Below are 13,370 nucleotides of genomic sequence, written 5' to 3'. Positions count from 1 at the left end.
GCTATATTACAGTCCTAAGACGACACTCCAGGGCATGTTTTATTTGTTAATTAATGTATGCCTTAGGAAGTAAAATTATGATTCTATATGCACCCAAGGTGTACATTAATGACCTAATAAAACATGTCTCTTAACATTTAAATGCTATTTAATAGTACCCAATATACCAAATTTTAGAATCACCTACACTATTAAGTTGCTTATTATTATAACCAGCAGGCTAGTAGTTCCCATGAAAAAGGCTATAAAACGTTAGGAGCATAAAAGCAATGCTATGTAAAATAAATCAGATTTTTTTGGAGGCTTAAACAATCCTCTAATTGCTTTAATTTTTTAGATAGAGAATGAAGTTCAATCAATGAATAGATGCTAGCAATATATTAATTATAATATCTTTAAGTTATCATAGTAGAGAAAGTACTCCATAAAAATTATAGGGTTAGTTACAAAATGAGAAATTAGACTTTTTAAAAGCAAGCATCCTAAGCTTATCATTTATATAATGCCTTAACACAATAACCTTCTCCTTGTAATAGGAAGATTTAAAAAAAAGCTTGGAAATAAATGTAAGAAAATTTAAAGAATATAATTTTCTATTACTGTGTTGCTAATAAGTCAGGAAGTAATTAAAAATTGTATTCTTTAAATTCTGACAGTAAGTTAGCAGTAGTAGTTATTTGAATTTGTAACATCAAAAATACTAAAAATCTTATTTTCTATCTGATACAGTGGGGGGGGAAAGGACTCAAAGGATAAAGGTTAAATGACCAGCCCCCCATTTTTTTTTTTTACCATCAAGGACTCCTTCCCATTTTTCTCTATCTTCCATGGACTGCATTTGAAACACTTCTATTAATGAAACCTCATCTATTAACAACTCATTTCCCCAATAAATTCCCAGAGTTTCTGATCAGAATGGAATAATCCATGTCACCACAATGCACTCAGGAAATTGTAGCCAAAAGCAAGGAAACGTGGCATTTAAGTTACTCTCTGTAGTTTTAACAAGAGTACATTTACACTGTTAGGATTTTGGATTTTTGAAAACAGCATATCATTCCCCTCCCATGCTAGCTTGCTAGGATCCAGGACTGGAACTCACTAAAGTATCTTTAAAGACCCCTCTCTGAATATGAACCTAAAAAATTTAAATACTGTGATAATTAGCTTTATAATGATACTTTTATAAATAAAATGTCATGAACATCTAGAAACTTAGGCAAGACATATAATTACAAACCATGCAGAGTACAGCTGAAGGGAATTCAAGATTCTGGTGCTAAGATCAAAACATTAGTCAGTCTTGAAAATCAAGAAGCAGCTTAGGTTATTGACAGAGTAAGCCAAGAAGATCCTCAAATTGTGTTCTAATATCCCAAATAAGAATTCGAAGTATTCATTAATTTAGATAAGAAATTAACTTCTTAATTAACTGTTCTCTATAATGGGTCAGTGTATCAGCTAATATTTGGTCATTCTAATCATTTCAAAGGTAATATGATTTAAACTGTCATGGTGAAAACCCTGCGAAGTTTCAAGTTTTTTAGGTAGAATGTAGTTTAAGTTTGCAACTGGCAGAGCCATCACAAATTATTTATTTATTTTTTTAAAAGATTTTATCTATTTATTTGACAGAGATCACAAGTAGGCAGAGAGAGAGGAAGGGAAGCAGGCTCCCTGCTGAGCAGAGAGCCCGATGTGGGGCTCGATCCCAGGACCCTGGAATCATGACCTGAGCCGAAGGCAGAGGCTTTAACCCACTGAGCCACCCAGGCGCCCCACCATCACAAATTATTGAGTCAATTTCACTATCAAATGCTTTCTAACTTCAGAAACTATTTTAAATGATTTATTCCTGTTGTTATATGCATTCTGGCATCAAAACAGTACCTATGTTAACTGTATCATCAATCAGTTAAAAATATTTCTAAGTACTTTACTGTGAGGAAGCTACTGAAGAAGAGGTGCTTCTGTTACCTTCAGGAGCAAGCCTCTCTGCAGTATCCCAAGAACATAGGGTAGAATAGCTAAAAATAAGTAAAATATCAACTGCTTAGATTACTATAATATTTGGTACTTCTTTTGGGATAGACCTGGTACCCAGAGCCCTTCTCTTTTTCATATGTAGTTAACAAAAGCATACTTATGCTTTAAGCAAAGGACCTGGATCAGTCATCTAGAAAAGTACTGTTATTTTATACTTGTAGGCCATGGAAAAGATCACGGGAAAACAAACTTAAACTATGTTTGATGTTTGATAAATAGCATCTACTTCAAGTAAAACACTTACATTTTGAGTAACCTGTTTTTTATTTTATACACATGGTGTTACATTAACTAGTTCTTTACCAGTCTGTGTTGTAATCAAAAATCATTGAAACCTATTTTATTTTTTGCTTCTAAAGTAGTATTGACTCAAAAAAATAAATGTAGTATTGAGTCATTATACAGAATTCAAATGTAGACTATTTAGAAAAGGGTCTAAAGAGCCAGCTTTTCAAGCATAATCATTATTATTTTTCCAGACATTATTCTTCTTCCAGAACAAAGACAAATGCCTTTATTCTATGTGGGGCCCTAATTTACATATGTTTTGCCTCTTCTAAAAAGTATAAGGTGCTGGAGGTAGTGAACAGAAAGACTGTCTTCATGTACTTCCTCTGGTTAGGAACCACTGATCTCAGACTGACATGCCCAGATCCCATGGTTCAAAACTATGCTTGGAGCCTGTCATTCTGTCCCTTCTCCCTTCCATGTACACTGAACAAAAAAGTCCCAAGGACGGGCAACCTTGGGTCACTCTCCCCTCCATGAACTAGTCTGTGATTGGGGGATTCACCCTGAGTGGCGGGATGGATAGAATCTGGTTCAGTCTACTAAACCATATAGGAACAAGTTTTTCATAGCAGGGCACCATTAGATTAAGGAAGGAAACTGGCCTGATGACGCCTGTGTCAGCTTCTTCCTCATGTGACCCTCAGTGCAAATAGGAACTTGAAAGCTCCTCATTTCTTTGGTTTCTAGTAAACCAAGAGCTTTTTCTTCTAAGCTACTGTGCGAATACTATGTAACTGCTGAATGAGTGTAACATGCAGACTGCGGAGAGGCTTGCTCCTGAAGGTAACAGAAGCACCTCTTCTTCAGTAGCTTCCTCACAGTAAAGTACTTAGAAATATTTTTAACTGATTGATGATATAGTTAACATAGGTACTGTTTTGATGCCAGAATGCATATAACAACAGGAATAAATCATTTAAAATAGTTTCTGAAGTTAGAAAGCATTTGATAGTGAAATTGATTCAATAATTTGTGATGGCTATGTCAGTTGCAAACTTAAACTACTTTCTACCTAAAAAACTTGAAATTTGGCAGGGTTTTCGCCATGACATTTTTAACCATATTACTTTTGAAATGATTAGAATGACCGAGTATTAGCTGATATACCGACCCATTATAGAGAACAGTTAATTAAGATGTTAATTTCTTATCTAAATTAATGAATACTTCAAATTCTTTTTTTTTTTTTTTCAAATTCTTATTTGGGATGTTAGAACACAATTTGAGGATCTTCTTGGCTTACTCTGTCAATAACCTAAGCTGCTTCTTGATTTTCAAGACTGACTAATGTTTTGATCTTAGCACCAGATTCTTGAATTTCCTTCAACTCTTCTTTGCATGGTTTGTAATTATATGTCTTGCCTTAGTTTCTAGATGTACGTCACATTTTATTTATAAAAGAATCATTATAAAGCTAGTTATCACAGTATTTCAGGTGATACAGTAAGCCATCAACCTTAGTAATCCTTGGCAAGTAAAAGTCATACTTCTTGTTATTACTAGCAACAAAAAAGGGAAATCAATTGATTTGCTATATTTTGTAGAGTTAATGAAGTAATTTATACATTCAATGAAATAGAGGTGCCATCTAGGAAAGGAAAATAACAAAAGTCCAAAATTTCCATGTCTTACCAGTGATGTTGATAATTCAGTAACATGCTTTTTTTCAAGAATTCTAACTTTTGTTTGTCTTCGGCTTTCTCTGTATGATACGTTTTTGTACAGACAAGCTTGCAGGTCTCCTCCTTATTAAATGTAAACTGTATTAAAATAAAGTGAAAAGCAAATTAAAAAATATCTAGGTCCTTCACACCTATGCCCTGAGAAGGAATACTACTCTCACTAAATTACTTAAGTGCATTAATAATGATAATAAAGACATTTAAATTTCTCATTGCTCGGGGCGCCTGGGTGGCTCAGTGGGTTAAGCCGCTGCCTTCGGCTCAGGTCATGATCTCCGGGTCCTGGGATCGAGTCCCGCATCGGGCTCTCTGCTCAGCGGGGAGCCTGCTTCCCTCTCTCTCTCTCTGCCTGCCTCTCCGTCTACTTGTGATCTCTCTCTGTCAAAATTAAAAAAAAAAATTTCTCATTGCTCAATCACATTTAAATTTTAATCTTACTGTTTCTCTAAAAATTTCAATTTTTCTTTTGATAAATAATAGTTTTTATTTTTATTTTTGAAAATTTCAATCCACCCACCTTTTAAGATTTTATTTATTTATTTATTTGTCAGAGAGAGAGAGAGAGGGAGAGCAAGCACAGGCAGACAGAATGGCAGGCAGAGGCAGAGGGAGAAGCAGGCTCCCTGATGAGCAAGGAGCCCGATGTGGGACTCGATCCCAGGACACTGGGACCATGACCTGAGCCGAAGGCAGCTGCCCAACCAACTGAGACACCCAGGCGTCCCTCCACCCACCTTTTAAATGTAAGTGAATCCTAGAAGGGGAAAAAAACTACACATAGAATAAAACAGAACATCAGTTTTTCTAGTAATAAGCAGACATGTTTTTAGTCCATATAGTCATTTGATGGATATTTGTTAAGTGCCCTATGTGACAGGTAAGAGAGATTCAGCAGTGAGTAATAGACTGTAATGATACAAGAAAAAGTCAGGCTTTGATGTCTAAAATCAGGGTAAACATGATTCTTTTTACTCACACTTGAAAAGGCCGTCAAATTTCAGGATCTTATTTAACAATAAAATTGAAGCAAAATGTAAGGCTTAAAAAATTGATAATTTAAAAGTTAAAAAATGAAGGATTCCTCCAATTTTGGAGTCCAGGACTTATTTCATGTGTGTAAAAATAATGGTTTTCATAACACAAGTTTATTTCATCAGGGTCCATTTATGGCTTCATTTAAAAAATGTATTTCCTTGGGGCGCCTGGGTGGCTCAGTGGGTTAAGCTGCTGCCTTCGGCTCAGGTCATGATCCCAGGTCCTGGGTTCGAGCCCCGCATCGGGCTTTCTGCTCAGCAGGGAGCCTGCTTCCTCCTCTCTCTCTGCCTGCCTCTCTGCCTGCTTGTGATTTCTTTCTGTCAAATAAATAAATAAAATCTTAAAAAAAAAAAAAATGTATTTCCTTGTTTTCTAAAGGCTGTAATTTAGTTTATAAAATAACTACAGTCCATAATTGTATACCATTCAATATGCTCAAACTTTATTACAGGTGGTTAAAAAAAACTTGTGTATGTTTCACTTTTAAGTAGTCCATTGTTTTGTACATTATTAAAACACCTAAACCGGTTTTTGTGCATCAGCCGACAAGCAAATGCTTCAAGTGTAGCCCACTGCTGCCACCTGTCAGCCAGGAGTTCAGTTTTGGCTGCGTTGCTACTTCTGTAAATGTAGCAATATTTGTTCAATTAATTTAATATTCTTTTTTTTTTCAAAGATTTTATTTATTTATTTGACAGATCACAAGTAGGCAGGGAGGCAGGCAGAGAGAGAGGGGGAAGGAGACTCCCCGCTGAGCAGAGAGCCTGATGTGGGGCTCGATCCCAGGACCCTGAGATCATGACCTGAGCTGAAGGCAGAGGCCCAACCCACTGAGCCACCCAGGAGCCCTAATTTAATTTTCTTAACCTTATATGCATCTCGTAGGTACCTTGGAAAATGAAAGAAAAAGTACACATACTAAGGAATCAGAAGGATAGGTGTCCAAATTTAAATTAAGCAGAGACAGACATTACCAGTTATAAGAAAAGTGGCAAATCAATCCAATGCTTCTGGGTTTAGGTGAGTCAACAGTGTGTTCAACTGCAAAACTAGTGAGGATGTTTAATCATTTTATTTATTTATTTGTCAGAAAGAGAGAGAGAGAGCAAGCACAGGCAGACAGAGTGGCAGGCAGAGGCAGAGGGAGAAGCAGGCTCCCCACAGAACAAGGAGCCCGATGTGGGACCCGATCCCAGGACGCTGGGATCATGACCTGAGCCGAAGGCAGCTGCTTAACCAACTGAGCCACCCAGGCGTCCCAAGGATGTTTAATCATAATAATAAATATTTATTAAGTCATGTAATCCCCCCAACTTTGAGAGAGTCTCCATTGCTGAATCCTCATCTTGTGACCTAGTAACACCAAGTGCCCCAAGGCTCAATCCTTGGAATCCTTCTCTTTACTATCTATACCCACTCTCCCCTTGGGGATCTCATCAATTCCTGGCTCAAATACCATTTACACACTGATGATGACTGTCACATGTATGTACCTAGCCTGAACCCCTCCTCCAAATTCCAGACACATATATCAAGTGTTTACTTCACATCCTTAATTAGATGCCTAATTTCCCATTCCCCTCAAACCTGCTCTTCCCAGAGACTGTCCCGTTCTAGAAAACAAAGTCCACACCCCACACCCTACCCCTCAGCAAATTCTGCTGCACTGACACCAACTTCAAAATGTAACCTGTTTTGGAGATTCTGACCACTTCACAATACCCACCTGTCTACCCCATGGTTTGAGCTACTATCAGGTTATACATATCTCAATGATTTCGAGAGCCTCCTAACCAGTCTCCCCTCTTCTTTCCTTGCTCTCCCTCCCATGGTCCATCCTCAACACAGCAGCCCTAGTTAGAGAGCCTATCAAAATCTAAGCCTTCTGGGGCGCCTGGGTGGCTCAGTGGGTTAAAGCCTCTGCCTTCAGCTTGGGTCATGATCCTAGGGTCCTGGGATTGAGCCCCGCATCGGGCTCTCTGCTCAGCGGGGAGCCTGCTTCCTCCTCTCTCTCTCCCTGCCTCTCTGCCTACTTGTAGATCTCTGTCTGTCGAATAAATAAATAAAATCTTAAAAAAAAAAAATCTAAGCCCTCTCAAAACCCTTCAGTGCTAGCCATCTTGTTCAGATATACAGGCTGAAGTCTTTACAGTGGCCTATGAGATACTGTGTGATGTGGTGCCACTGCTTCTTTGCCCTCATTCCCTGCTATTCTCAATCTTGTTCACTGGCTCAAGTTACACCAACTTTTTTCTGTACCTTGAGCACACCAGGCAAGCGGACACCTTAGGACCACTGCATTTGCTGCTTTCTTCGGAGAACATTTTCCCAGATATTCACATGGCTCACCACCCTACTTGCTTGGTCTTCTGCTCAAATGTCACCTTCACAGCAAGACCTTCGCTGGCTCATCTAAAACTGCCAATTCTCCATCCACCTTCCTGGATTTATTTTTTGATAGTTTTCCCATCATCAACTGATACACTACATATTTTAGTAAACTCATGTGTTTCCTCCTCCTCATCAGAATATAAGATCCATGAGGGCAGAGACTTTTGTCTCTGGTCTCTGCTGTAGGCCACACCTACCACGATGCCTGCAACAAATGTGTAAACTGAGTAAATGAGTGAGGATGATTGGTGAGACTTGAGACGAGATTCTACAACCCTGGGAATGAGTATGTTTGGTTAGATTTGGGATGAAATGTGGCTCCAGCTTCACAAAACACACACAACCTGGCACTGCTGTTTTTCTGACCTCAACAGAATTCATAAATAAAAGACAGAAAAGCAGATTTGGTGTTTTGTTTTGTTTCTGGTTGTTACTATTTTTTTACTGCAGATCTCAAATAAGGCAAAATTCTGTGAAAATAAAGGACAAAGAATCAATACTGAAAAATATGGGTCAATATATTTATGGCTGGCTTGGACAAAAATCTAATGTCTCAGCCTCGTACTTCTGTTTACCTATGTCTTGGTCTTAAGAAATGCCTGTTCTGTCACTTTAAGCTTGGGGACTAAAAGATTTTGTTTTCGATCCTAAAAAATTCTAGGACACTCATAGAAAATGTGAGATGTACACCTTTCTTCATTTTGAAGCATTCTTGTTCTATTTTACCTCAACTCCTGATTCAAAATTAAATCTGCACAGCAGTAGGCCTAAAAGAAGGATCCTTTGCATAAGCAAGGATGTCTTTCCCTGTAAATAAATATATCCTGGATGGAAGTAATTTGTCTTTAAATTCCACCCCAAAGGGACAAAACTTCTCCAGGACTCTGAATATTTTATTGGCCTTCCCTCTGCTTATCTGCCATCTGTTATGGGCTGTTTACTACAAGAAACTCCTGCTGTCCCTCAAGCTCACTGAAGATGTTACTGATACTCTTCCCTTCCATCATTTCTCAAGGCAAAGGCATTACTGAACAGAATGATGGGGCTGAGACACCACAGGAATATCTTAAGTTGATTGTATAATTTAATAAATCTGCCTGAAAATCACCCTTTGCTACAAAAGCAATGCAATAACTTCCAAAGTAATCTTTCAAAATATCACATCAGGGAGTGATACACAATTAAGCTATTAGATAATATGTTTGTCCTGATCAGTAATACCCATGTCTATACACTTTGAGCACCTTTTCCCCCCAATAACTTCACTCTATATGCCTTCCATTCTGTCCTTGAAAATTAAAAAAAAAATTTCTTTGAAGACTTCACTTATTTGAGAGCGAGAGCAAGAGAGCACAAGCAGGGTGAGGGGCACAGGGAGCAGACTCCCCACTGAGCAGGGGGCCCCATGCAGGGTCATGACCTGAGCCCAAGGCCAATGCTTAACTGATGGAGCCACCCAGGTGCCCCTATCTTTGAAAAAATTTTAAATTACTGGCATCTTTAGGGTAGAAAATTTTAAATTGCAATATTTTAAGAGGACTTATGGTTGAAAACTGTAAACTTGTACAATTATGTAGATTTGACCTGCGAACTCTGTCTTTTCCCAGTGCTTCACCATGCAGTACAGTGCTAGAGGGACTAGGATGGGTAGTGGAACCACTCTGGGTGTGTGGATTTGCTGGACAGATGCTCAGTGCAAAGAAGCACCAAGAAAAACAGACGGCGGTGCCCAGTGAGGAAGCAGAGAAGGGAGCTAACCGTGGGGTCTAAGTCCCAGAAGACAAGGATGAGCCTGAGAGAGGGATCAGGCTGGGAAATAAAACTTGGGAGTCAAGTTACAGCGATTAAAACAAATGTGTTCATGCAGACAGAAGCCCAAAGTAGAGTTAAAGGAAAGATGTACAGTACAGAGTATGTTAAACCATAAATTAGTAAATCTAATTGTATTTCTATATGCCTGTAAGTGCATAGAAAATGTCAGGGAAGATTAACAAAAAATTGTGATGTGAAACCGGGGGAAAGACAGTCTTACTTTTCACTTTGTATTATTCTGTCCCATTTAAGTTTTTATATGGTGATACACTGTTATTATGAACAAGTTTAATTTTTGTAAATGAGAGTATTATTTTTTGTATAGCAGGAGAACAGATATAAAATAAACAAGGGACCATGAAATGTGGAAGGAAAACAGGCGGTAAGTGTTAAGAGATTTAAAAGGCAGAATAATTCTGGGTGATGATGACGTATATATTGAAGGGAGTATCTTACATTGTGCTTAGTTTAGTTTAACTGATGTCTTAAAAATGTACTGAGAACATTCCAAACATAATTTCAAAGGTCAAAAGAGAAAGGCTAGCGCCCCAAAACCCAAGAGGGGAGCCCAAGTAGTGCTGTACTTGTTCAGAGGCTATACGTATAATATGTACGAATCATGTCTGAAAAGGGGGGAAGGAAAAGAGGAGCTGCTGGGGCCACTTTTCATGACTTTCTGGTCCCTCTGAAGGTAAGGCAGGGGGTCAGAGTCCTATCCTTACCATTTATAAGACTGGTATTAATGTGCGTTAAGACAAACTTATCCATGACATATTGTGAGGAGGATCCTTCCAAACTGTTGAGTTTAAAAAATTATTTCCAGGGGCGCCTGGGTGGCTCAGTGGGTTAAAGCCTTTGCCTTGGGCTCAGGTCATGATCCCAGGGTCCTGGGATCCAGCCCCACATCGGGCTCTCTGCTCAGCAAGGAGCCTGCTTCCTCTCCTCTCTCTGTCTACTTGTGACCTCTGTCAAATAAATAAATAAAATCTTAAAAAAAAAATTATTTCAGAGGTAAAAGAGAAATGAAATCCTCCTTAGCCATGACAGTTAAGTTATCTCAGGTTTTTCTGTAAGAAAAAAATAAGGAAAAAAAGAAAAGACAAGACAAAATAAAGGAACAAAAGAGAAAGCAGCAACTAAATAACTTCTATATAACACTGAATACAAACCTTATATGGCGAAGGTTCAATTCTTTCCCCGAATAATACCTGACCAAGATTTTCAGATGGGCGTTTTCCTTCTGATGCTTGGCAAAAATCAAACCTGGGGGGGAGGGGGGGAGAGTATTTAAGCTTGTATACATAAAAGGAAACAATGAAGAGTCAAACTCCTAGCCAATCTAGAGGGCAGATTAAGCACTGATCATTCCAGTAGCTCTAGTCAATGAATGAGAAATATAGTTACACTCCAAGTTCCATGTACATTTCCCCAAAACCAAAAAAAAAAAAAAAAAAAATTAGAAAATTAGGCCCAAGAATACTTTGATGTCTATCTTTTTGAAGATGTAAATTATAGAGTTTTTAAAACTGACACATTATTTTTGTTCTTTTCAATAACAAAATTATTTACAGTATCATTTCAAGTGAATTTCGCTAACTTATCTCCTTTTGTTGTAACTTCCTAATCCAAAGTGTTACATAATAATGACATTTCAGGAAGATGTGCCGAAGTTGCCTGGGTTTCTGCCTCATCCCCATACACTGGCCAACACATCCCACCATGGGAAGCATCGCAAGACAGACTCTAGAGAACACGAAATTGTGGAGAAGCCATCTTCAGTCAGCTGCAAGCTTCTCTGTAATTCCCTAGTATTATTAGCCAGATTTTAATAAAGTTTTCTTTAAATATTACAGCCAAATTTCAACTTTGCTATAGAAGATTAAAGGATAGTTTTGTGTTCATTTTAGAATGGTATGGGAGTACTTGGGACCCATGCAGTAATGGCTACAGACGAGATTCCCAAGAGAAAGATGAATCTCACATAATAAAAAACTATTGCTGAGAAACGCTCAAATGAAGACTTTCCATGTACTGGCTGTAAGAGATCACTGAGTTTTCCCAAGAATATCCACAAAGATTTAAGGAGATACACTTATTTAACAAAACAAAAGAAATAAAAACTGGAACATTTAAGTCTCTAATCGTTACTTAATGGATGGTCCATCCATTCATGAATGTTATACTCTCTTCTTACAGATGTTTAGCCAATGGATTCTTATAGCATTGTCTTACTTTTTGGTGTGTGCTTTTCTCTACAGTAAACACCTATTTTCTTTTGAAACTTCTAGATACCACAGAAATTTAGAAGCCAACTAAAATTTAAGAACTATGCTTTATACTCAAATGGTATATGGCCGTCAAAGCATATTTATGCAGCATTTTTTATAGTATCAAAAAATGAAAATAATCAAACATTCATAGACAAAGACTTAGTGAAACAAATCATACACGACTCTATATAATCTCTACAAAGAAATAATAAACAGGGGCACCTCGCTGGCTCAGCTGGTAGAGCCTGTGACTCTTGGTCTCTCCTCAGGGTCATGAGTTCAAGCCACACTGGGTGACAGCTTACTTTAAGAAAAACAAAAAAGAAAGAAAACAAAAAAGAGGGGCACCTGGGTAGCGCAGCTGGTTAACTGTCTGACTCTTGATTTTGGCACAGGTCATGGTCTCAGTGTTGTGGGATTGAGCCCCGAGTCAGGCTCTGCGCTCAGCCCAAAGTCTGCTTGGGACTCTCTCTCCTTCTCCCTCTGCCCCTCATGCTCATGCTCCTGCTCATGCTCTCTCTAAAAGAAATAAATCAATCTTAAAAAAAAGAAAGAAAGAATAAACAGCTACAAAAAGGACTAAGGTAACTGTAGCTGTGTATTAACATGGAAAGATGCCTATAATAGATTCAGTGAGAAAAAGATGCAAAACCACTTTTTGTTTAAAACAAAAATGTATAAATGTGGTTACATACATTAGAATATGCAGAGAAAAAAATGTGGAGGAGCAGAAAACAAAGGAATTGTTTCTGGGGATTATGTGGGATATAAGAATTTTGTTTGCAACTGTGTGGGGTTTTTTATAATTAAAAAATGTAAAGAAAACACAATGCCTTTTTGTCCTTTCAGATAAAAAATGAAATCCATTGTTTTAGTTGATGCTTCTATTGTACTGAAAAAGATCATATTTCACATTTTAACTCTACCTTGGAAATAAAGACTATCCCTTAAAAAACGTTTTCAGGCCCTGTACATACTTAAAATACGTATGAATTCGTCTGTAACTGTAAAGAAAATAAATTGTTCAAAGTACAAAATTCTGAGGAGTCAATACAATTTTATATAAAAACTAAGCTGAGAAACTTACGCCGTATACTCATAAGGAAGAACAGATTCCACTGAATCAAGCCTGTTCACAAATAGTTCTATTTCAGCCTGAAAATGAAGAAACACAGAATTAGAATGTAAACAAACAGAGATCAAAACTTAAGTCATGCTTAGAACTGAAAAAGAATTTGACATGTTTGAAATGTAGAATTTTATAATATTTAAACATTTCTCCTAAAATCCATTCACTGAGTAGACTTATATGCAATTAAATTACAACAAAATATTTTTAATAGTTGCAGTAATTGCTTTCAAGATTTATTTATTTGAGAGAGAAAGAGAGAGAGAGAGAGGAGGACAGCGTGTGCGAGCAGGGAAGGAACAGAAGGACAGGCTCTTGAAGCAGACTCCTCACGGAGTGCCAAGCCCCAGGCAGGGCTCATCTCACAACCCATGGGATCATTACCTGAGCTGAAACCAAGATTCAGAAACAACTGACTGAGCCACCCAGGAGCCCCTCTTTTGTTTCCCCCCAATTTTTATTTATTCATTTATTTACTTATTTATTATTTTTGGAGAGAAAGAAAAGTATATGAGGATTGCATGAATTAACATTTATCAAGAACTTCAGTGACTAAAACAAGAAGTGCTAATATATTTATTAAATGAATAAAGGCAAATGAATTTAATGATATTCAGAATAGGTAATGCCTAAACTACACTGCTCATCTGCTAAAATAAATCCTCACCAAATATTGCTGATATACAGTGTAAGATAAGACACTAGCCTCTATAT

The 13,370-nt window shown here is 37.6% G+C and overlaps 1 protein-coding gene across 1 annotated transcript in view; it reads right to left on the bottom strand.

The window, feature by feature from the left end:
• Positions 1–13,370, bottom strand: part of TM9SF2 (transmembrane 9 superfamily member 2) — a 61,204-nt gene that overhangs the window by 35,312 nt on the left and 12,522 nt on the right. Inside the window, exons 2-4 of the mRNA XM_047720315.1 lie at positions 12,615–12,682; positions 10,427–10,520; positions 3,970–4,097 (exon numbers count right to left, since the gene is read on the bottom strand). Coding sequence (XP_047576271.1) covers positions 3,970–4,097; positions 10,427–10,520; positions 12,615–12,682 — 290 coding nt within the window. The remainder of the gene's footprint in view (positions 1–3,969; positions 4,098–10,426; positions 10,521–12,614; positions 12,683–13,370) is intronic.

This window comes from Lutra lutra, chromosome 3, assembly GCF_902655055.1.
Source record: "Lutra lutra chromosome 3, mLutLut1.2, whole genome shotgun sequence".
In the NCBI taxonomy this organism is placed as follows: Eukaryota; Metazoa; Chordata; class Mammalia; order Carnivora; family Mustelidae; genus Lutra; species Lutra lutra.
Note: the sequence above shows the minus strand (reverse complement) of the source record. Positions and strands in the feature narration are given on the sequence as shown.